This window comes from Ursus maritimus, unplaced genomic scaffold, assembly GCF_017311325.1.
Source record: "Ursus maritimus isolate PB19 unplaced genomic scaffold, ASM1731132v1 scaffold_16, whole genome shotgun sequence".
Lineage (NCBI taxonomy): Eukaryota > Metazoa > Chordata > Mammalia > Carnivora > Ursidae > Ursus > Ursus maritimus.
In genome coordinates, this window is record NW_024424008.1 from 8,481,791 (window position 1) to 8,506,366 (window position 24,576).

At 39.3% G+C, this 24,576-nt stretch overlaps 1 protein-coding gene across 2 annotated transcripts in view; it reads right to left on the minus strand.

The window, feature by feature from the left end:
* Nucleotides 1-24,576, minus strand: part of FAM168A (family with sequence similarity 168 member A) — a 177,640-nt gene that overhangs the window by 57,753 nt on the left and 95,311 nt on the right. For both annotated transcript variants that reach the window (XM_040630831.1, XM_040630830.1), the window contains exon 2: nucleotides 1,830-1,917. In XM_040630831.1, coding sequence (XP_040486765.1) covers nucleotides 1,830-1,899 — 70 coding nt within the window. In that variant the 5' untranslated portion in view covers nucleotides 1,900-1,917. The remainder of the gene's footprint in view (nucleotides 1-1,829; nucleotides 1,918-24,576) is intronic.

Sequence of the window (24,576 nt, forward strand, 5' to 3'; positions counted from 1 at the left end):
GATCTACTGAATGGGAGAAGATATCTGCAAATGATACATCCAATAACGGATTAATACCCAAAATAAATAAAGAACTTAGACAACACCAAAAAATCTAAATAATCCAATTAAAAATGGGCAGAGGATCTGTCCAAAATATATACAGAACTTACACAACTCAACACCCAAAAGACCAAATAATACAATTAAAAATAGGCAGATCTGAACAGACATTTTTCTAAAGAAGACATAAAAATGGCAAACACACAAATGAAAAGATGTTCAACATCACTCATCATCAGGGAAATGCAAATCAAAACCATAATGAGATATCACTACACGCTAAAATAAAAAACACAAGAAACAAGTGTCGGTAAGGATCTGGAGAAAAAGGATCCCTTGTGCACTGTTGATGAGAATGTAAATTGGTAAACACTGTGGAAAACAGTATGGAGGATCCTCAAAAAATTAAAAACAAAAATACCATATGACCCAATAATTCCACTACTGTGTATTTACCCAAAGAAAATGAAAACACTAATTTGAAAAGATATATGCACCCCTATGTTTGTTGCAGCATTTTTTGCAATAGCCAAATTATAGAAGCAACCCAAACGTCTCCTGACAGATGAATGGATAAAAAAGATGGGTGTGTGTAAATGTGTGTGTGTACAAACAGAATATTACTCATCATAAGGAATAAGATCTTATCATTTGTGACAACATGGATGGACCTAGAGAATATTACACTGAATGAAATAAGTCAGACAGAGAAAGACAAATACTGCATGCTTTCACTTTAATGGAATCTAAAAAAATAAATGAAATGAATAAACAAAAGCAGAAACAGACCTATACATACAGAGAACCAACTGATGGTTGCCAGAGGGGAGTTTGGTGGGGGGATGCAAAACAGGTGAAGAGGAGTGGGAGATACAGGCTTCCAGATACAAAATGAATAAAAGGGATAAAAGGGATGGCATAGGGATAGTCAATGATACTGTAAGAGTGTTGTATGGTGACAGGTGGTGGGTACACTTGTGGTGAGCGTAGCACAACATACAGACTTGTTGAATCAGTATGTTTTACAGCTGAAACTAATATTGTATGTCAACTACACTTCAATTAGAAAAAAACCTAGAATAATGAATAAGTGGGAAGGAAGGGAAGGGGAAGGGAGGAAGAAAAGAAAATACTATTGCCCTCATTTTATAATGGGAACACCAAGGCTCTGGAAGGTTAAAAAATTTGTCTAAGGCCAAGTAAGGGAGAGAATGCTTCCTGGAAGAATGCTGTCTGAGCTCAGAGCTGAGTTCTTAAAGAATAAGTTGAAGTTGTCAGGGGAAAATGGCATTCCAGACAGACAACATACATAAAACCAGAGAAGTAGGAAAAGCTTGGTATGCAGTTCAGGAAAAAGATCAGTCTTCAGAATCAGCAGACCTGGATTCAAATATCTATTTTTGTTTTTGTTTCATGGTCTCTTACTATGACTATGGTTTTCTCAACTGTGAAATGGTGATAAGAAGCTGTACCATGAAGAACCGCTTTAAGATTAAAATTAAACATCTGTGAAAGTGTGTATCACAGGGCCGGGCCCATGGTAGGTACTCAACAAATAAATGTTACCTCCCTTCCTTTCCCCTAGTTGACAGTTCAATAATGCTTGGTTGTAAGAACTGGACCCCAGACATATCTCTCTTCCATAAGTTGCCAAATTTTACCAGAGCTTTTGGAGGCTCTGGTAAAGCTTGGCTCTGGTAAAGTACACCAAAAGTCATTCAGCAAGTTATCTGGTAATGTCCTTAACCACCATTTTTCCAAATGAGAACTGTTCTCACATCACTCACCTGTGTAGGCCATGTTCTTAGGGTTGCCGTAAGGAGCCCCAGGCTGCACGGGGCTATACACAGGGTTCATTGTGGAAGACTGAGGATCCTACAGAGAAACAAAGAAAACAACACCGATTACTGATTGCTCATTTTCCCGGACATCAGCTTCCCCTCTGTAATCTTCAATTTATACTCACAGAGAACAACATGGTACAGCAGAAAGAGGACTAAACAAAAAGTCATTTGTTTGTAATCGGCTCTATGTTATACACTTTGCTCATTATATAGATGAAGATACTGAGAAGCAGAGAGGTGATACAACTTGCCTAACGTCAACCCAGGCCTTTTGCCTTTCAGTTCAGACCCAGACCCACTAACCCACAGATGACTCTGCCACTAGTATACCGTGTGACACTGGCCAAGCCACTTTGCCTCACTGGACGCCAATGTCCTGATGTAAAGTCAATTAGTTTAGGCTCTCTGAGGTACTTTCTCATTCTAAGGATGCTAGTCCAGGAGCTAGGAAAGGATGCGCTTCTACTGCTCACCAGGGGAGCCCAAGAGCCAAACAACGAGCACACCCAGTTAGGAAGAGCAGCAAGTGTCTCACCAATCCTTTGTACCTGCAGAGGACAAGATACCAGTTACCAGCAGATTTGGAAAAAAATAGAAATTTATTGCCACTGATCACTTTAATGCAAACAAAGAAACACAGGCAAGATCTCTTCCAAAATTTATTCAACGGAAAGAAATAAACTTGGAAATTTGTGTGCAGCGTCACCTGCACAAGTGCTCTGTTAATTACCTTAATGAAGTACATTCTCCATTCTGATTAATGGAAAAATCTGTCATTAAACCCTACTAGCCAGCCAATTTGTCCCATCTTGTTTAGAGAACCATCTCTGACATATAGGCCAACATGTTTAAAAAACTTGTCTCTACAAATATATTATTTACACTTCATAAAAATCAAACAATTCCCTCCTAACTAGGCTCACGTGATGGATGGGCAATTTTTTAGGTCATTAACTTCTCTTGTAGCACCTCAGGATAGGAAACAAGTCAAATGTCAAGACAGGCAGTGAACAGCTGGCTCGATGACAATTGCTCTGCAATTAATTAAGTCTCTCCAGGGTTCTGGAAGGAAAGGTGGAGTAAAAATAGGTTCCCAAGGAGAGGAAGGTAGGGCAGTCAAAGAGACAAAAAAGGAAATGCCACTGGTCAATTTCAGAGGCTAGAACTTCCTGAAATGTACCCAATGGGCAGCCCTGGCAAATCACCCCAGGGCAACAGACTAAATTATCACCAGTTGACAAACTGAAACCAGAAAAACTTGAGGATGAAAGTTAACGGGAGATATATATTTCAGCACACCTTAAGGAGAAAATTCCCTTGCAGCCACAGTTATCCAAGAATACAGCAAGTAACATTTTCTCTCTAAATATAAGCGCTCTCCTAAAAGGTACCTGGAGAATTACAAGAGATCTCAGAATGTCAAAAATACATTGCAAACTGTCAGGTGGCATGCAGAGGTAAATGATGACGGTGATGATGTGACAGCAACAACAACACAGAAGACTACTTGTACGCTTTCCCTGCCTTGGATCTCTCTTCTGCCCAGCTACTTCTCTGCTAAATAAGCTGCGGTAAGCAAGACTGCTGAAGTGCTAAGCAGTACACTGGCCCTATCAACGCCTGGTCACTCTCCTACTGAGAAGGTAGCTTGTGTTGCTGATTGGGCAAGGTATGAAATTGCTTTTCATAACCAAAGAAATGCATCAGCTTTGGAACTGGTCTCCTGCTGCTCCAAAATGAGGGCCACAGCCTCAAAAGGAGATCGTGCCTGGGCAGCACTCCACAACAGTATCAATTCCAAACCCAACTAATGACTGACGGGAATGAGATCTGCCAGGGGCTCAAATTTTAGATTAAGAATGTGACAGCCACGTCTGGAGAAGCTGCTCACAGGAAGAGAGGGCTCCTGGCTTTCAAGGGAAGGTCAACCTTCTATAAGAGAATCCACACACTTAATAATTTGAAGGACAGGCTAAAAATGAGTAGGAAGATCACGAACTCTATGATCAGGCAGATTTAGGTTCAAATCCTCGAACCGCCACATACCAAATGTGGGACCACAGGCAAGTCCACTGACCTTTCTGAACTTCAGTTTCCTCTAGCCCCAAAATGGAAAGGAATATCACATACTTTGTAGAGTTGTAAGATTTGGTTTTTTTAAAGACAGATTTATTGAAGTATAGTTTACATATAGTGAAACTTACCCCTTTCAGGTATACAGTTCTATGAGCCATGAAAAATATACAGTCATATAAGCACTCCCCCACAAGTAAGATATAAAGCATTTTCACCACCCCCAAAAATTCTCTCACCTTTGTAGTCAATACTCTCCCACTGATTCCCAGCCCGTGACAACCACTGATCCGTTTTCTGTTGTTCCGTATATACACACACATATCAACTTTCACTTTACAGATGAAAAAAGTGAGGCTGAGAAAAGGCAAATGAACAGTCCAAGGTCACAAAGCAAGTAAAGGCAGGGTCAAGACTAGCACCCCAAATGTATCAAAGACCTAAATGAAAGAGCTGAAAATATAAAACTCATACAGGAAAGAAGAAAATACAGGCATAAACCTTTGTAACCTTGGATTTGGCAATGGTTTCTTAAATATGATACCAATAGCACAAACAACCAAAGGGAAAAAAATAGTCTGAATTCATCAAAACTAAAAACTTTTGTGCTTTAAAGGACACCATTAAGAAAGTGAAAGACAACCCATAGAATGAGAGAAATTTGCAAATCATTAACAGCTGACCCTTGAACAATGCAGGGGTCAAGGGCACTGAACCCGTCTGCTTTCCAAAATCTGCATATAACTTTTGACTCCCCAAAAATCTAGCTACCAAGAACTTTCTGTTGACTGGAAGCCCCACCAATAACATAAACATTCGATTAACACATATTTTATATTATGTATTACATATTGTATTCTTATGACAAAGCAAGCTAGGAAAAGAAAATATTAAGAAAATAATAAGGAAGAGAAAATACATTTACAGTACTGTACTGCAAAAAATCCGAATGTAAGTGGACCCACACAGTTCAAACCTGTGTTGTTCAAGGGTCAAAGGTATAGGATAGGGGATTTGTATTTAAAATATATAAAGAACTCTTATCTTAACTCAATAATAAAAAGGCCACTGACCCAATTAAAAAATGGGCAAAGGATCTGAACACACATTTCTTCAAAGAAGTTATATAAATGGCCAATAAGCATATGAAAAGATGCAAATCAAAAACCAAATGACATTTCACATACACTAAATTGCTGTAATCAAAAAGATAACAAATAGTGTTGGCAAGGATGTGGAGAAGGAACCCTCATACAATGCTGGTGGGAATGTAAAATGATACAGCCACTTTAGAAAAAAGTCTGACAGTTCCTCAAATAGTGAAACACAGAGTTACGGTATGATCCAACAATTCCACTCCTAGGCATATACCACAGAGAACTGAAAATGTATGTCCACGTGAATGTTCATAGCAGCATTATTCATAAGTCAAAAGAAGGAAACAAATGTTCAACCGGTGAATGGATAAATGGAATGTGGCATATCCATACAATGAAATATTCGGCAATAAAAAGAAATGAAGCACTGATATATGATACAACATGAATAAACCTTGAAAACATTATATTAAGTGAAAGAAGTCAGTCACAAAGGGCCACATTTTATGTGAGTCCATTTATATGAAATGTTCAGAACAGGTAAACCTATAGAGACAAAAGGTAGATTAGCAGTTGCCTAGATTAGCTCGTGATACATGAAACATAATAACTTCCAAATCCATATCTTTCTCACAATGATTAGTATAACACTCCACCACATATCCATACCCACACCCCCCCTACTTCCTGAACATTTCTTCCTCATCACTCCATAAGCAATTCAAACCCACCATACCCAAAAGTAAACTCACCATCCTTCCCCAAGGCCATTCTTCCATCCTGTATTGCCTGTCTCAGAGTTACTGACAATCCATCCACCTAGCACCTAAGAGAAAACCTGGACATCATCCTAAATTCCTCCCACTCTTTCACACCTGATCAATCACCAACTCCCAAAGAACCGTACCTTTCTCATTGCTGTTGTCCTTGTTTTAAGTTTTATCATCTCTTGTCTAAACTATTACAACAGTCCCAAGAGGTCTCTTTTTCCAAAATTTAACCCTGTCCACCTCATCCCTGATATTCTTTATTAAAACACAGGTTGGATCGGTTACTCTCTTCAAAGGCTTTGGGAATAAAATCCAAACTCCTTCACAGGGTATACAATATTCTCTATGCTCTATCTGGGATGGGGCTCAGGAATCTATGTATTTAATGTTCCCAAGGAGATTTTGAAGCCCAAACAATTTGAAGACATTGCCTGCGACTGTCTTTCCCAAATGCCATTTGTCCCACATAAACTTGACAGAGGAACAGCAGTGAACAAGAACAACAAATATTCCTACCTGCATGTGAGTTGCGGGGAGAGACAAAATTTTCTAAAAAGTAAAATATATCCTATATCAGATAGTGGTAAATGCAATAGAGAAATCCACTGAGGGTGGTGGACAGGGAGTGCTAAGGGGAGAGAGTGCAGTTTTTTAAATGGCTAGAGAAAGTGTCATTGAGTGATATCTAAGCAATGAGTAAGTTGAAGAAGCAAACCACACAACTGACAGGAAACTGTCCAAGTAGAGGAAACAGCAAATGCAAATGCCCTGAAGTGGAACCATGTTTGAGAAATAGCACGGAGGCCAGTCTAGCTGGAAAGCAGTGAAAGAAAAAGAGTAGACAGTGAGACCAGACAGGTAATGCGGGCCTAATCATGCCGAGCTTTGAGGCCAGTATAGGGACTTTGTTTTTTATCTGAAATGAGATAAGAAGCCACTAGAGTATTTTGAGCAAAAAAGGGACATGATTTGACTTCATTTTAAGATTACTTTGACTGTTGAGCTGGGATCAGATGGCAGGAAGGCAAGAGTTCGAGAAGAAGGGAGATCAGTTAGGATGCTATTTGAAATGATCCAGATGAAAGATTATGGTGGCTTCAAATAGGGTGGCAGCAGTGGTGACAGTGGTGGTGGAGAGTAGTCCTATTTTGGATATATTCTGAAGATTAGGCTGGCAAAAATTACTAATGTATTGTATATGGAGTATGAGAAGAAGGACATTAAGGATGACTCCAAAGCTAACTTGAGAAACTGGAATAATAAAAAAACCACTTACTGGGATGAAAACTATGAAAGGAGCATGTTTTGGAGTAAAAAACAGAAATTTGGATTTGGACTTAAATTTGAGATACCTAAGAATTCTGCTTACAACCACTGACACACAATGAGCATTCTGCAGGAGTTAACCATTACCACTATTATAAATATTAGCCCTATTACAAGCAGCTACTATTTATTGAACACCTACCATGTGACAGGTACTAGGGACCTACCTTATTAAATCCCTGAAAGTCTTATAAGGTTACAATGATCTTGCAAAACAGGAATTATTTTCAATGTATTTATAGGCAAATAAACTTAAGTCCAGAGAAAGAAAGTGAACTACCCAAAGTCTCATTACTAAGAATTGAGAAAAGTTAGTTTCATAGCCAGGTCTGTCTGATTCCAACATCCAAGCTACTGCCACTGTGCTAGGTGAATTTCCCAGTCTCCCAAACCCAGCACTAGATTCTCCTCTGGAATGGCAGACGCTGAACCCTTTCCTCTAACTCAGAGTCCCTTGTGCTGTGCTTGGACCCTGACAGATCCCACCACGGAGGCAGTTCATATCTATCTGCTGGGTCCCTGCTGGGCACACATAGTCAGTTACAAGAGAATAAAAGCACTGTCCGCCTGACTTCTACAATCTCAGCTGCCATATACTACGCATCCAATCTGATTTCACTCCTTAAATAAGATAAGTGCCCTCCGTGCATATCCTGCCTAGCCATCTCCCTGCTTCCTGGGGCTGAACCACAGCAAGTCTACATTTCTTGTGCCAGCAAACGCAATTCTGCAATAGCTTCCCATTTTATTCAGAATAAAATCCAAAGTCCTTATAAAAGTCTACAAGGTCTTATATGACCTGATCTCACATGCCCACATTTCTGACTGCAACTCCTACCACCATCCCTTTGCTTTCTCCGCTCCAATCACAATGAACATACCATGCATGCTTGTATCTCAGGATCTCTGCACTTGCTCTTCTCCACACCCGGAATGCCCTTCCCGCAGATATTCAAATGCATACTCCCCCTCACTTCGTTCAGGTCTCTGCTCAAATGTCACCTTATGTGAAATGACTTCCTTATTAACTTAACCAACCTACCTAAAATAGTTTCTCCAAGTGGTGTTATACCACGTCCCCTCAACCTACTTTACTTTTCCTACTGACACCTATCACTACATGATATATTTTCTTGTCTATTTATTTATTATCTCCCCCATTAGAGCAAGGATTCCTTTTTTTTTTTTTTAAGATTTTATTTATTTATTTGACAGAGACAGAGACAGCCAGCGAGAGAGGGAACACAAGCGGGGGGAGTGGGAGAGGAAGAAGCAGGCTCCCAGCGGAAGAGCCTGATGTGGGGCTCGATCCCAGATCACCGGGATCACGCCCTGAGCCGAAGGCAGACGCTCAACTGCTCTGCCACCCAGGCGCCCCAGGGATTCCTTTTGTCTTGAATCCCCAGTACCCAGAATATTACTTCCCACATAACAGACACTAAATACATAGTAGTTGAATGAAGGATAAACCATCCTTCACGCTTCCCAAAAACAACTTCAAAAAAAAGCTTCAAAGTGTTTGGCACTTCTTGGCATATCCCAGTGAACTACTTGGCTCCACATCTCTCCAGTATTTATTTCCAATATCCACAGAGGCCTCCACTGAGAGCTCACCTCTCTAACTGCAGAACCAGAAATGGTGAGCCAGGCAGTGGAACGACACGCAAGAGAGAAAACAGAGGTCCTAAAAACTTTCCCCCTGGTGGAACTAGCTTTCATTCACAGACTGTTCTGCAAGTGGCCGGCTGCTGCCCTCAAAAAACACGTGACCTACTTCTTTCGAACCAACAGCATAACCTATGAGCATAAAATGACCAGGAAAAAAAAAAAAGCCCACGTATTCAGGATGAATACTTGGAAGTATTATATGCACAACACGTTGCAGTGTTAAGAATTAGTGTTGTAGCTTGCAAACTACTTTAAACTTTTCAAAGAATTTTACCATTTACGAAGTGTTTATACTTCACAAAATTTTTAACCACTATTTCACTTGATCCTTTGAGGTAAGCAATGAAAGGATTATTAATTTCATTTGACAGATAAAGAAATGAAAGCTCAAACATTTAATTCACATTGGATGGATATTGTACAAAAAAGAGAAAGATGGTGTCTGCCCAAAGAAGGTTATGGTCTAGCTGGGGAATTCTTAAAGTTCTGGAATGTTTAAACTGCTTAGCAAACCCTTTCCCCAAAAAGCAACCATAAAACTGGATCAAATGGTCAAAACCAACCAATTCAGGCCTCTGAAAATTAACCAAAGGCATACATCAAATTGAGAAATGTTTACTTAAGAAAAATTACTGAACCGGGGCTCAGTTAGTTAAGCATCTGACTCATGATCTCAGCTCAGGTCTTGATCTCAGGGTCATGAGTTCAAGCCCCACACGGGGCTCCACACTGGGTGTGGAGCCTACTTTAAAAAATAGAAAAGAAAAGAAAAGAAAAGAAAAGAGAAAAGAGAAAAGAGAAAAAAGAAAAAGAAAAATTACTGAACCATACTAAGAACAGCGAGAATCTACAGCATTTTAACCTAGGTCTGCCCTTGTCCCCAACCCCCAGCTCCCTGGGAGTAATTCCATCAGGGCAGGCTGGTCAGGCCAAGAGGACAACTGGTGCCAGAATGGGCTGATTTCATTTGAAGCCGAGCATACAAAATCAGCTCTGGATATTGCCCAGCATCTCTGTCAAAAACAACAAGAGGGACAATCTGGGGAACAATAGTAAACAATCCAGTAAGGCCACCACTGTTAGCTAGACTAAGGTCAGAATACTAGTTAGGGCAGACAACAGAGTAGATAAACAAGAAATTTAAAAGGGAATACTGGGATCCCTGGTGGTAAGACTTCACAATTGCTAAGGAGAAACTAGAGAGGGTCCTAGCTATCTACTGACTCTATGTGAATGTAAGGCCTTGAACACACTGAAAGTAAAGACTGGAGCAGAATTGTAAATTGACCGAACTCTGAATGCATTCTCCAAATGACAAACAGATCCATTAGCAAAGGGTAGAAGATTTCCTGGCCTAGGGTTTAAGCCAATCATTGACCACTAATCTATGTTGACCCAAGGGGGAGTTTTAAGAAGCCAGGTTTAAAAATTAAAACAATAATTTTTAAAACATGACCAGAATAAACTACTTTCATGTTAAATAATTAAATATTCATGGTTTTTTAAAAAAGACATCAGTAGTCACACACTGCAAAAAGACAGACACCATAGAATAGTCTATGAATAAACAAATAGTTTAGAATAAACAAAACTACCCAGCAACAATATCCAACCTCCATGGGAGAAGAATCTGAATCAAGAGTTGCCACATGTAGTTTTCAACAAACAAAAAATCATGAGTCATGCAAAGACACGGTGAAGAGTGCCCCATTTACCAGGAAATAAAAGACAATTATAAATACTAACTCAAGGGGGCCCAGATGTTGGAATCAGCAGAGAAATATTTTGAAACAGGTATTATAAATAATGTTAAAAAGAACCAAAGGAAACCATATTTAAGGAATTAAATGAAAGTATGATGATAATTGAAATAGAGAATATCAACATACAGAAATTATAAAAATAAAAATAACAAATGGAAACTGTAATCTGAAATGAACATTCAAGAGGGACTCAACAACAAATCTGAACTGGCAGAAGAAAAAAATCATCAAACTCAAAGACAGATCAATATAGATTATGTAATCTGAAAAATGAAAAGAAAACTGAGTGAGTGACCTGTGGGAAACTATCAATCAAACCAACATATAAGTAATGGGAGTTCCAGAAAGAGGAAAGAAAAATATGAGCAGAAAAAATATTTGAAGACATAATGGCCAAAAGCTTCCCAAATTTGATTTTAAAAACAAACAATAAACTACGTATCTAAAATAGATGATGAACCCCAAGTTGTATGAACACAAAAAATATCCATACCTGTATACATCATAGTAAAAATTACAGAAAGCCAAAGAGAAGTTGTTTTTGTTTTTGTTTTAAGAAACACAGCAAGAGAGGGAATACAAGCAGGGGGAGTGGGAAAAGGAGAAGCAGGCCTCCTGCCAGAGCAAGGAGCCTGATGTGGGGCTGGATCCCAGGACCTGAGCCGAAGGCAGATGCTGAACAACTGAGCCACCCAGGCACCCCCAGAAGTTTTTGAAAGTGGCAAGAGAAAACAATTTATCAGATAAAAGGGAACAATAAGATTAACAGCTCACTTCTCATCAGAAATAATGGGAGGTAGGAGGCAGAGGAAAGATATATAAAATGCGGTAAAAGAAAAAAAGCAAATACGTTAATCAAGATTCATAACCCCCTTGGAACCACACAAGAGCCTGAACAGCCAAAGCAATCGTGAGAAAGAACAAAGCTGGAGGTATCACAATTCCAGATTTCAAGATATACTACAAAGCTTCAGTAATCAAAACAGTATGGCATTGGCATGAAAAAAAGACACACAGATTAATGGAACAGAATAGAGACCCCAGCAATAAACCCACATTTATATGGTCAATTAATCTATGACAAAAGAGGCAAGAATACACAATGGGAGAAAGACAGTCTTTCCAATAAATGGCGCTGGGAAAACTGGACAGCTACATGTAAAAGAATGAAACTGAACCACTTTCTTACACCATACACAAAAATAAACTCAAAACGGATTAAAGACCTAAGCATGAGACCTGAAACCATAAAAAATCCTAGAAGAGAACAAAGGTAACAATTTCTCTAACATCAGCCATAGCAACATTTTTCTAGATATGTCTCCTAAGGCAAGGGAAACAAAAGCAAAAATACTGGGACTACAACAAAATAAAAAGCTTTTGCACAGTGAAGGAAACCATCAACAAAACAAAATGACAACCTACTGAATGGAAGAAGATAGTTGCAAATGATATATCTGATAAGGCACTGATATCCAAAATATATAAAGAATTTACATAACAACATCAAAACAAAACAAAAACCACCTCAAAAAACCACCACCACCACAACAAAAAAACCAATCTGATTAAAAGATGGGCAGAGGACCTCAACAGACATTTTTCCAAAAAAGACATACAGATGACCAGCAGACATATGAAAAGATGCTCAACATCGCTCATCATCAGGAAAATGCAAATCAAAACCACAATGAGAGATCATCTCGTGCCTGTTAGAATAGCTAAAATCAAGAAGATAAGAAACAACAAAGTAAGAATGTGGAGGAAAAGGAAGCCCTGTGCACTGATGGTGGAAATGTAAATTGGTACAGCCACTGTGGAAAACAGTATTAGAGGTTCCTCAAAAACTCAAATTAGAAATGCCATATGATCCAGGGGCACCTGGGTGGCACAGCGGTTAGGCGTCTACCTTCGGCTCAGGGCGTGATCCCGGCATTCCGGGATCGAGTCCTCCACTGAGAGCCTGCTTCTTCCTCTCCCACTCCCCCTGCTTGTGTTCCCTCTCTCGCTGGCTGTCTCTCTCTGTGTCCAAAAAATAAATAAAATCTTTAAAAAAAAAAAAAAAGAAATGCCATATGATCCAATAATTCTACTCCTGGGTATTTACCCAGGAAAAATGAAAACACAAACTCAAAAAGATATATGCACCCCTATGTTTACTGCAGCATTATTTACAATAGTCAAGACATGGAAGCAACCTAAGTGTCCTTCCATAGACAAATGCACAAGGAAAACGTATATGTATGTACGTATGTGTGTATGTGTGTATACACACACACACACAAACAATGGAATATAAACAACGGAACATTACATAGCCATAAAAAAGGATGAGATCATGACATTTGAAACAACATGGATGGACCTGGAGGGTATTATGCTAAGTGAAATAAATCAGATTGAGAAAGGCAAATACCATATGATTCCATTCATAAATGGAATCCAAAAAAAATGAATAAACAAACAAAAAGCAGAATCAGAACTATAAATACAGAGAATTGATTGGTTGCCAGAGGGGAGGGGGTGGGGGTTGGGGCAAAAGGGTGAAGAGCAGAGGGAGATACAAGCCTCCAGTTATGGAATGAGTAAGTCACGGGAATAAAAAGTAGAGCATAGGGGCGCCTGGGTGGCACAGCGGTTAAGCGTCTGCCTTCGGCTCAGGGCGTGATCCCGGCGTTATGGGATCGAGTCCCACATCAGGCTCCTCTGCTATGAGCCTGTTTCTTCCTCTCCCACTCCCCCTGCTTGTGTTCCCTCTCTCGCTGGCTGTCTCTATCTCAGTCAAATAAATAAATAAAATCTTTAAAAAAAAAAAAAAAAGTAGAGCATAAGGAATATAGTCAGTGATATTGCCATAGCAATGTAACCGGACAGATGGTAGCTATACTTGTGAACACAGCATGATGTATAAACTTATCACATCACTAAGCTGTATACTTAAAACGAATGTAACACTGTATGTCAACTTTACTAAAAAAAAGAAATAAAAACCAAAAAATTTATAACCCCAGCAAAAGTTATCATTCAAAACTGAAGGCAAAAATAAAGACATTCCCACATAAATAATGACTGAGATAATTCAGTGGCAGTACCCGCCTTTCAAAAAATACTAAGGAAATACCGGGGGGGGGGGATACCTAAAGCTATCAAGCTGAAAGGAAATCGTACTAGAGAGTAATTCAAATCCATCTGAAGAAATAAAGACCACCAATAAAGGTGATTATGTAGGTGAATATAGAGGTATAAATATTTTTCTCTTTTTCTCTTAATAGATTTAAAAGACAGCTATATAAAACAATAACTCTAAAACCGTATTATTGGGCATATAATATATAAATATTTAATTTATATAAAAACAAGAGCCCAGGGGCGCCTGGATGGCTCAGCTGGTTAAGCATCTGACTCCTGGTTTGGGCTCAGGCCATGATCTCAGGGTTGTGGCATCTAGCCCCATGTCTGGCTCCATGCTCAATACAGAGTCTGCTCAAGATTCCCTCTCCCTCTCTCTCTGCCCTTCCCCCTCCTCTGTCTCTCTCCAAATAAATAAATGAAATTAAAAACAAAAAACACAAGAGCCCAAGTGCAGGAGAGGGGGAATGGAATTATACTGGAACCAAGTTTCTGTACTTTACTGAAATTAATTTAGTTTGCATCTGAAATAGACTGCACATAAAGTAGATTATAATGAATACAATCATTTGTAATAAATTAAGATACATATTTAATCCCCAAAACAAAATAACTTCTAAAATTTAATAAAAATTTCAACAATATCAACAATAGAAAGGAACAAATGAATGATGCATATCACAACATGAATTAGCCTTGAAAATATTATGCCAAGTAAAAGCAGCTAGAGCAACAGACCACACACTGTATGATTTTATTTACATGAAATGTTCAGAAAAGGCAAATTTATAGAGGCAGACAGTAGATATTTGGTCACCTGGGACTTGGGAGTAGGAATGGGGATGGAGAGCACACAGGAGCAAGAGACCTCTTTGCGGTAATAAAAATGGTCTATGCCTGGATTTTGGTGATAGTTGCACAATTCTGTAAATTTACTATAAAGCACTGAATTTGTACACCTAATTTAAGGGTGAAATTAATCATATGTAAATTATACCTTAATAAAGATGTTTAAAAATATGAATTAGTGATTCAAGAATTACAGATCTTTTATAAGCTAAAAGTAATTGTCATTTAGTTCAACACCTTCATCTTATACACATGAAAATACCTCTGGGCCAGGCTTTGTGCAAAGTGTTACAGATTCAGAGATAACAGGACACAATTTCTACCCCTGTGGTATTTACTCAGAAAGAAAGAGACATGCGGGGGACGCCTGGGTGGCACAGCGGTTAAGCGTCTGCCTTCGGCTCAGGGCGTGATCCCGGTGTTATGGGATCGAGCCCCACATCAGGCTCCTTTGATGTGAGCCTGCTTCTTCCTCTCCCACTCCCCCTGCTTGTGTTCCCTCTCTCGCTGGCTGTCTCTATCTCATAACTAAATTTAAAAAATCTTAAAAAAAAAAAAAAGAAAGAAAGAAAGAGACATGGAAATTGACAATTAACAGCAATATGGTACTGTTATTATACTGAGTGCTGAAAATTTGAACAACTGACTGAAGGGTGGTAGCCAGGGAAGGAACAGCACAACTACCACTAGGTGGCAAAACACTCAGTTAAAGGAGTCTAATTCCCAGCCCATCTTGTAATTAGGTGTGGCTATGCGATTAGTTTTGCTCAATAAGATATAACTGAAATATTGTGTAGGTCTTCTGTTAAAGGCTACTTAAGGGGAACAGTAATATCCGGCAGAGGTGTCCTGCTTTTCCCCCTTACTCCTCCTTCTTGCTATCTAGAATTAGGACATGATGATTGGAACTCATCAGCTCTTTCCATTAAGTAACCTTGCGAAAGGAAGTCTCAGATCAAAGATTGTAGAAAGAGCCCAAATCCTTGATGATTTCATGGAAAAACCAGGTCAGGCCTGGACTACCTACCTCTGTACTTCTTTTATATGAGAGAATAAAACCCTATATTTCCAAACCCCTGTTATTTTAGAATGTCATAGCCAAACCTAATCCTATTTAATTGGAGGAGAAATACTGAAGATTTCAAAAGAATGTGTCATTTGATCTGTTTTGAAGGATGACGGGAAGTCTACAGAAGGAGAAGGGGAAGGGGAAGGAAAGGGCATTCATAAGATTTATGCCATGAGAGAGCAAGGCACAGAGAATATCAAGCAGTTCTGAAAGGTTGGAGCACAGAATCTGAGGGAAAACATGGCAGGGATTTTATCATTCTGGACCCACTTCTCAATTGTGTCTACACAGTTCTTATGAAGAATCTCAGAAAGCCAGGTTAGGCATGGCTACAGGCCATTTTATGATCCCAGAGCTCTCTGAACTTCTGTTATAAATACTCATTGCAGCTGTAATTTGCTTGCCCGATTCTTTCCTTCCTGCTACATTTGAAGCACCATGAGGTCAAGGGAGCATATCTGTTTTATTCACTACTAAATTTCTAGAAAAGGGCCTGGTATAAAGCAGAGTGCTCACTAAATATCTGTTGACTAGTCAAGATGAATGAATTAATGGGTAAATAAAAAGAAACCTTTTACTGGAATCCAACAGCTTAATATCACATTAACTTCTTACCAAACAAATTTAAGAAAATTCAGTTTTAGTGGGTTTTTTCTTAATTCTCTCACTATGCTGATACAAAAGGAAGGCCAGTTTTTACAGTAGCTGTTTTCTGCCAAATGTAATCAAACTGCACATCAGATTTCCACATTTTACAGTTCTGTATGTATCATTTCATCTCAGAAAATGCTTCAATTTAAAAGGTGAAATGGAGGAGAACTCTGATTTCTAGGATCTGCCAAGAGGATCTCAATATCAAAAACGTTTCCACAGTTAACAGAAAGATCTTTTCATGCAAAATCTCAATAGCCACCTCTTGTGCCTGCCTGTAAATGATATGCTCATCTGCAAAATATCACATTCTAACCACCAGAGCATTCAGCCCATTGAAACAGCTTTAAGAAAATGGCTTTTCTGCTAATCAAAAACACAACAAAATTGTCTCTCAAGTCAAATGCTTACAAATAATACAAAATTTCGTCTCAAGGGTTTTCTTCCCCCTTTTTTTAAGGGCAAACAAATTTCAGAGGGAATCTCTCTTAATATAGAATCCAATTATTCATTAAACCTCGCAAGTACTTGGGACTTACCTTGTGTCATTCTCTGCTCTTAAAAGAGCTGTTCTTTTTTTTTTTTTTTAAGATTTTATTTATTTATTTGACAGAGACAGCCAGCGAGAGAGGGAGCACAGCAGGGGGAGTGGGAGAGGAAGAAGCAGGCTCCCAGCGGAGGAGCCCGATGTGGGACTCGATCCCAGAACGCCGGGATCACGCCCTGAGCCGAAGGCAGACGCCCAACGACTGCGCTACCCAGGCGCCCCTTAAAAGAGCTGTTCTTAGTGGGGAAACAGTTGTATATAAGAATTACTATAATAAAAGTGCTATATTAAAACAAAGCATTTAAAACAGAGCAAGGATGTCATTTTACTTGGCAGAAGGATTAAGAAAAGCTTTCATAGTGCAGCAGTTTCATAGCTTAAAAGGACGGTACAAGAGTTAACAATTACCATTTTGCAGATAAGCAGAATCAGAGAAGTTAAATAATTTGTTCAAGATCCCATAGATAGGGGCGCCTGGGTAGCGCAGTCGTTAAGCGTCTGCCTTCGGCTCAGGGCGTGATCCCGGCGTTATGGGATGGAGTCCCACATCGGGCTCCTCCGCTGGGAGCCTGCTTCTTCCTCTCCCACTCCCCCTGCTTGTGTTCCCTCTCTCGCTGGCTGTCTCTATCTCTGTCAAATAAATAAATAAAAATCTTTAAAAAAATAAATAAATAAAAGATCCCATAGATAGCCAGTGGAAAGCTGGGGACTAAAATCTGGGTCCTTATATCCCAAGTCAAGTCCTTTCGATGACATCATGCTATTTCACAATCTAGATGTGATACCTAAAATGGCTGTAATTTCAAAATAGCTTTTTCCTGCCTTCACACTTTATAATCCAGCCGATTTTATCTTCTTTGAGTTCCCCTGAACATGCCATACTCTCTTGCCTCTTTCCACATTCTGTTCTCTATGCTTGAAATGCCACCCTTCTCCATCATTCAGGGGTTCTCCCTAATCTACCCTATCTCTTAATCTGGATCATTCCCACTTTTCTTTTCAGAGCTCTATTAGATGCTACCTTCACTGGGAAGCTTCTGTAGTATTTATCACACTCTAACATAATTACATCACACTCCCAACTCTTGCCAAGCCGGTGAAAGCAGAGATTTGTCTTGTCAGAGTTTCATTCCTACTACCTAGCACAAAGTCAGGCACACAGTATGTGCTTGGAAACTATTTGCTGAACAAACTGACTACATACCACAGTTTCACAACCACATAATACGATGACCTTAAATTACCACACACCTCTGAAGCAAACTTCTAATTTCCTGGAAATGGATTGCTACATGCAGACTTGCTATATAATATAACATCCCCAGCATCAGGCATTTCCAGAGAGGCTATAGATCAGCATCCTCAGAGCCACTCTTTAATGGTTACTTAAAAGACACCGGATTTGCAATGCAAGTGTGTGTGTGTGTGTGTGTGTGTGTGTGTGTGTACACGCCAGATTTTATCTTCTTAGAAGAGACCTGTAATACAGTATGAAAGTACCAGCGCTACTTTTCAAAAGCACAACTGCCATATCACCTATCACATCCAGCTGCAGAGAGCTGGTTGGAAGAGGTCTACAGTCATGGCATCTAATACCTTTATTTACTTTTTTATAGAAGAAAAACACTGAGGCACAGAGAAGGGAAGGGACTACCTAGAAATACATGGTGAGCCAGGGTCAGGGACTGGGTCCTTAACAAAACCCAGGTCTCTAACTTTAGACTGGAGGCTTTCTACTATCTCTCTTCAATATCATTCTCTGGATGGACAGATGAACAGACAATTAGATGGGAAGACAAACAAATAAAACGAGTTAGCTGTATGAAAACGGAGTCCCATTAAGGCTCCTCCTGACCTTTGCTGGCCATAAGTCTTAGGTAGCATTTTAGATTGATCTGTCATGAGACACAGGATACTAAGAAAATATAAAGAAATAAAGGTATTCATTGAAGAACCTATTCAAAGTGCTCTATCAGAATATGTTAGCTCTCTGAAGCAAACCCATGAAGCCCATTAGATCAGCAATTCTTAACAGCAAGTGTATAGCACATACAGTCATCATCTTTCCTAGGGAAGCAAGATGTGCAAAGTGCGACCAGGAAACTTCATTTAATGGTTAAGAACATAGATTTTTAAGTCACGGCACCTGTCGCCTTGGATAGCAAACTTAATTTCAGTTTCCTCTTGTGTAGAGTGGAAATACTAGTGTTAATTACATCCTAGGATTGTTGGGAGGACAAAATGAGACAATACATGTTTTGCCAGAGTACATGTAAACACTCAACAAATGGTGACTTTATGATTACTGCAGCTAGGGAAACATCCTCATCACAGGCCGTTTTCAACAGCTTGGACCCACAATGTCTACAGGGACATTTGGGCTTTGGACTTCGGACTGCTCTCTTCCTGGGTCTAAGGTTTTAAAAGGGTAATCAGAGAGCCTCAAAAGACTATGAGGAGTCTATCTGCTACAGGAAGGCAACTATATCCTCGTCTATAACATGGAAATACTACCATTTAATCTAAAGAACTGCTGTGAAGATGAACAGGGAGCCACAAAAGATTAAAGTAACAAAATGATATATCCTATTTGTGTTTTAGAATGATATTTCATGAGAAGATGGAGGATGAACTGGCAGAAAATAAACAAGGTTTCCACTAGAAAGGAAGAACAGAAATACAAAAGAAAGAACATAGAAATTATTTTGAGTCATAACTGGTAGGATTTAGAAACTTTTTGTATGCAGAGCTCGATGACGGGAAAGTGAGGGGTTTCTAGGTACTCACTGAAAGATGGCACGCATTTTTTTTTTTTTTTTAAGATTTTATTTGTGAGAGAGCGTGAGCGGGAGAAGCAAACTTCCTACTGAGCAGAAAGCCTGACACAGGGCTCAATCCCGGGACCCTGGGATCATGACCTGAGTGGAGGGGCAGACCCTTAACCGACCAAGCCACCCAGGCACACCTAGATGGCCTTCATTTTTGACCAAGCAGAGGCAAAGATGCCCAGTGAACAACTGGGAATCAATATGATCTGAGATGATGACTGCTGTGAACTAACTACCCACCAACCATTAGTTCATTTGCTTAGAGGTCAGCAGTAGTCCAACAAGGGTATAAAGGCAGTAATGAATGTAGGAACATGGAGGAAGAATGACAGGACAGCAGAATGTGCTGTCAGATATAACTCAGAGTCAAGCAGGGCTCCTAGAAAGCATGTCTTTAGAACATTCTCAGTCGCTACAGGAGCAAGCCTGCTTGGCTCCCAATATGCTTGCTTGCTTTCTTCCTTCAGTCAACAAATCTTCAATGGGTATTTATGTTCTACCAGGCCCAGTACCAACATTATTATGGTACATGCCCTGAAGGACCTTGGAGCTAGCAGAAGGAGAAGGGAAACATAAAGAGTCAGATAAGGACACCCACATGCTTTGGTAGGGACAAGCACAGGGATCTAAAGAACCTAACTCCATGTACCCCTTCTTCAGGATGTCTTCCCTCAATATTATTATTAGCTAAAATTTATGGAATGCTTCCTATGAGTCAGGCATTTTTCCTGGAGCTTTACATATGTCAACTCTTCTAATTTTCACAACAACCCTGTGAAGTAGGTACTATTACTTCCTTTTTACCGGTGGGGAAACTGAACAGCTTGGCCTATGACGAACTCTCTCCTCTGAGCTCCCACAGTCCTCATAAAGCACTGTATATCCTCACATAGTACTCTGTAACATCAGCTTTTTAAAAATACTCCTTGAAGATAAGACCATAATTTATTCATGTCTTTATTTCCCAAAGAGCCCAGTACAGGAGCAAGCATACACTACAGGTATTCATTATTTGCTGAACATCAGAATGACTATCCATTGTCCAAGTTTTACATCAGATCCTAAAAAAAGCAATCATTTCTTATTCATTCAGCAAGTCCATAATAAGTATTCAGGCGGAGCCAATTACTGGTGCCCGGGATAAGCTAAATAGAAATAAACCAGACATAGAGCCTACCATCAAGTTTATTGTGGCAACCACTAAAGTTTATTGTTTAAGATGAGCTCTATTTTCTTTAGAGATTAGAGCCAGAGATACCTGTGTGTCTTCTGAGAATAAACTGTCAGTTGAAAGAATAAATGAATAAATGACAGACACTCTGAACCTTGAACCAGACCTTGCTCTGGCCACTAGGAAGCTCAGAGTTGAATCTGCTACTGAATTTTTGCAAAAAGTAGGAATTTCTGGTATTAAATTTACCTTGGCTTCATTTATTCTTTTCTTATTTTCCCCTTCATTGTGAATCTCTTTATTTACTTCTGATCCTATTACATTACACATATTTGAAAAACTAATTCCCTTTAGGGGAAAACAAAAAGAAAGAGAGATGGGCATACAGAATTTAGTCAGTCAGACTGCAGATGGTGTGATCAGTCTCTTTACTTTGTCCAGACGCTCAGCTGAAGACCTGGATACAAACCAGGCAGAATGTGCAAGTTAGGAATGTAGATCTCAACTGTTCTGCCTCTGAGCTCTAATAAAGGGATGGGGTCTCTGCTGCGGGAACTAGATGGCTTCAGAGAAAGCTTCCCACTTTTAAGTTTTAAACCCCCTCGTTTTTGGCTAGGGAGGTTCTGGAACTAGACCATGTTGAACTAGGCACTGACCTCTGCCTCCAACCTACCAGTAGCAAGTCTCCTAGAATCTGTTTCCTTATCTATTCCTGTCTACCTACTTCTCAAGGCTGTTCTGAATCAGATATGAGAACATTTACTTAACTATAGAGTAGTACACAAACATAAGGTATTGGGAAAAACGGGGTTCGTTATTTGTAATTCAATGTGAGAGAATGGCCAACTAGTTTAGGCAAGCAGTCTTGTAGGCACTGGACACTCAAAACACTGGAGCTTTTTTTGTTTGTGGTGGTAAAATATATATCATAAAATTTACCATTTTAAGCGTACAGTTCTGAGGCATAAAGTACATTCACATTGTTGTGAAACTATTACCACATCCATCTCCACAACTTTTTCATCTTCCTCAACTGTAACTCTACACCTAATAAAGACTAACTCCCCATTTCCTCCTTCCTGCAGCAACTACCATTCTACCTTCTGTCTCTATGAATTTAACTATTCGGGGAACCTCGTATAAGAGGAATCATATAGGTCCCTTATGACTGGCTTATTTCACTTAGCATAATGTTGTCAAGGTTTATCTATGTAATAGCATGAAAACATTGGTTTTTAAAACATTCCAGACTTTCTATTTTAGATACAGATGATCACAAACTATAAGTCTGACCACCACTTATTAGCTTTTCAAGATAAAATCAAAAGCTGACTGCAGGATTTTTTCTTCCCTCAAGTGCCACTGGGATTTCCAAATTGATTTGTAATCTGGAACAACTATTTCTGAATAGATCCTTCAGATGAAGCAATCTGTTTCCCTGAAAATAAATTCCAGCATGTCCATTAGGAAGCAAAATGACTCTTAGTAAAAAAGACAAAGTGGTATCAGTGTTTGAATAAAGAAATTAATGCTTAGAACAAGATACTGATCTGCTTTGGTATTGCCAAACATATTTTCCTGCGAGAGAATAAGTGTGCATCTGTCTGGTTTTTAATAATACATCTATAAATGTTTCTTATTCCAAATTAGTATGTTTTTAATATTTGCAAATAAATTTATATTAGCCGCATGGATTTTTTTTTTTTTTTTTTTTACCCAGCAAATCATATCTTATTCCAAATATCACTGGAAGACCACTGTGAATAATCTTAACTACAAACAATTAGAAAAGACTACCTTCTTCTCAGTTGGGAATGTCATTAGTTGCTGCACCCACCCTCACCGCCAGGACCCAGACTTTACTTCTGTGAGGCTCTGTACATTGTATTTTCTGACCCTCATCTCTCTCCCCTCTTCACCTCCTGACTTTTTCCACTGTACCCTTTGGATCTCAAGGTTAGCAAATCTCTCTATCTTCAATCTCTTCCGTGAATATACCCCTTGCCTTCTTGCTCTAAGTGAAATCTGGGAGTCCCTGATAACGTATCCTCTGCAGCTCTAGCAAACGGGGCTGTTTTGTCTCTCCCTCCCCATCTACCACTGGGGCTTGAATTTGTAGCCCATTATTTCCACTTATGCCTTAAAGACTGTGGTTCCTACCAAACTGTTATTCTAATACCATTCTTGCCATAAGTCTTGGTAATTTCAATAACTATATAAATAATGGTTACAACATATTGCCCTCCCTGTTACCTAACCTCCTCTTCTCTGTTATCTTGAATTCCACCCTACCTCAGCCTCTCATTCCCATGGTTATACTCTTGACCTTGTCATTACCAACAACTGTCAATCTTCTATGATCTTAATTCCAAATATCTCATTCTCCAATCACTACCTCTTATCTTTCCAGTTCACTCACTATAGTTACTCCAACTCTAACAATCCTTCAGCCTATCAGCACATTTAATCTACTGATCGTACCTGCATTTAATTTCTGTCACCTTCCTCACATCCTCACTTCCCTCCTAATCCTGGCTATTTTAAATTCCTTGATTAATTTTTATGATCACTCCATTGGCCCTCTATCACTTGTATTAACACTAATTTGATTAAACCACAGCCCTGGTTAAATGCAATTCACCACCTACTTTCTGCCTACATTGGCACAGGTCTTGGGAGGAAGAAAACATACACAGTTCTGTTCACTAAAGTTCAACTTTAAACTTACGATCATTATTTTCGTGCAGGCTCAAAATGCAACATGACAATTGTTCTGTATTTGCCAAGACTATTTCCTTTCCTACACTATATCCTGCTTTCTCTGCTCCTAACCTCACAAGTTATTTTCTCATCTAGTGATTTTGCTTATTTGTCTAAATAAAATCAATCACCCAAAAGAGAACTTACACAAGCTCCCACATGGACCTACTAAACTGCATCTGTGCACATACACCCTTCTCCCCGACCACCATGGGCACCAGTCCCTCTCCAACCCTCCACAGATACATCACATTCTACCCCTCACCAAACAAATGACATTACTCTGGTTCTTTCCCTCCTCTTTCTCCCACATTATCAGGTTTTTCCCTTTCTTCAGGATTATTCCTATTAGCATCTGTTCCTTTTGTTTTGTCTAAAAAAATAAATTAAAAAAAATAGCAAATAACGCTTTCTTTATTCCATCTAACACACCAGCTACCAATCCATTTCTCTACTTCCCTTCACAACGAAGCTAGAAAGAGCTATTTGTATTTGCTTTCTCTCATCTTTCCTCTCATTCTTTTGAACCCATGCCAATCAGATTTTCATTCCCACCATAACACCACAACTGCTGTTCTTATCAAAGTCACCAATGACCTCCACCACCTTTCTTGATATGTTAGCAGAAGGTGACCCAGTTGATCACTTTCTCCCCTCTTTTAAACACTTTCTTCACTTGGCTTCCAGACACTATACTCACTGAGTTTTGGTAGAGTTTTGTTTTGTTTATTCCCCATTATTTTGGCAGCTTATTTTCAGTATCTAAACTTTGCGGTGACCTAGGCTCAAGTCTTGGGCCTCTTCTCTTTTGCATCTCCATGCATTCCTAAGGTCACTTCATCTAATCTCGTGAATGCAAATACCATCTATATTTTTATATTCACTCACCCTCTCCCCTGAAATTTGTTTCTCCTGAAGTCTTTTCCCAGTTCAGTTAATGGCAACTCCATCCTTTCTTTTCTTTTCTTTTTTTTTTTAAGATTTTTATT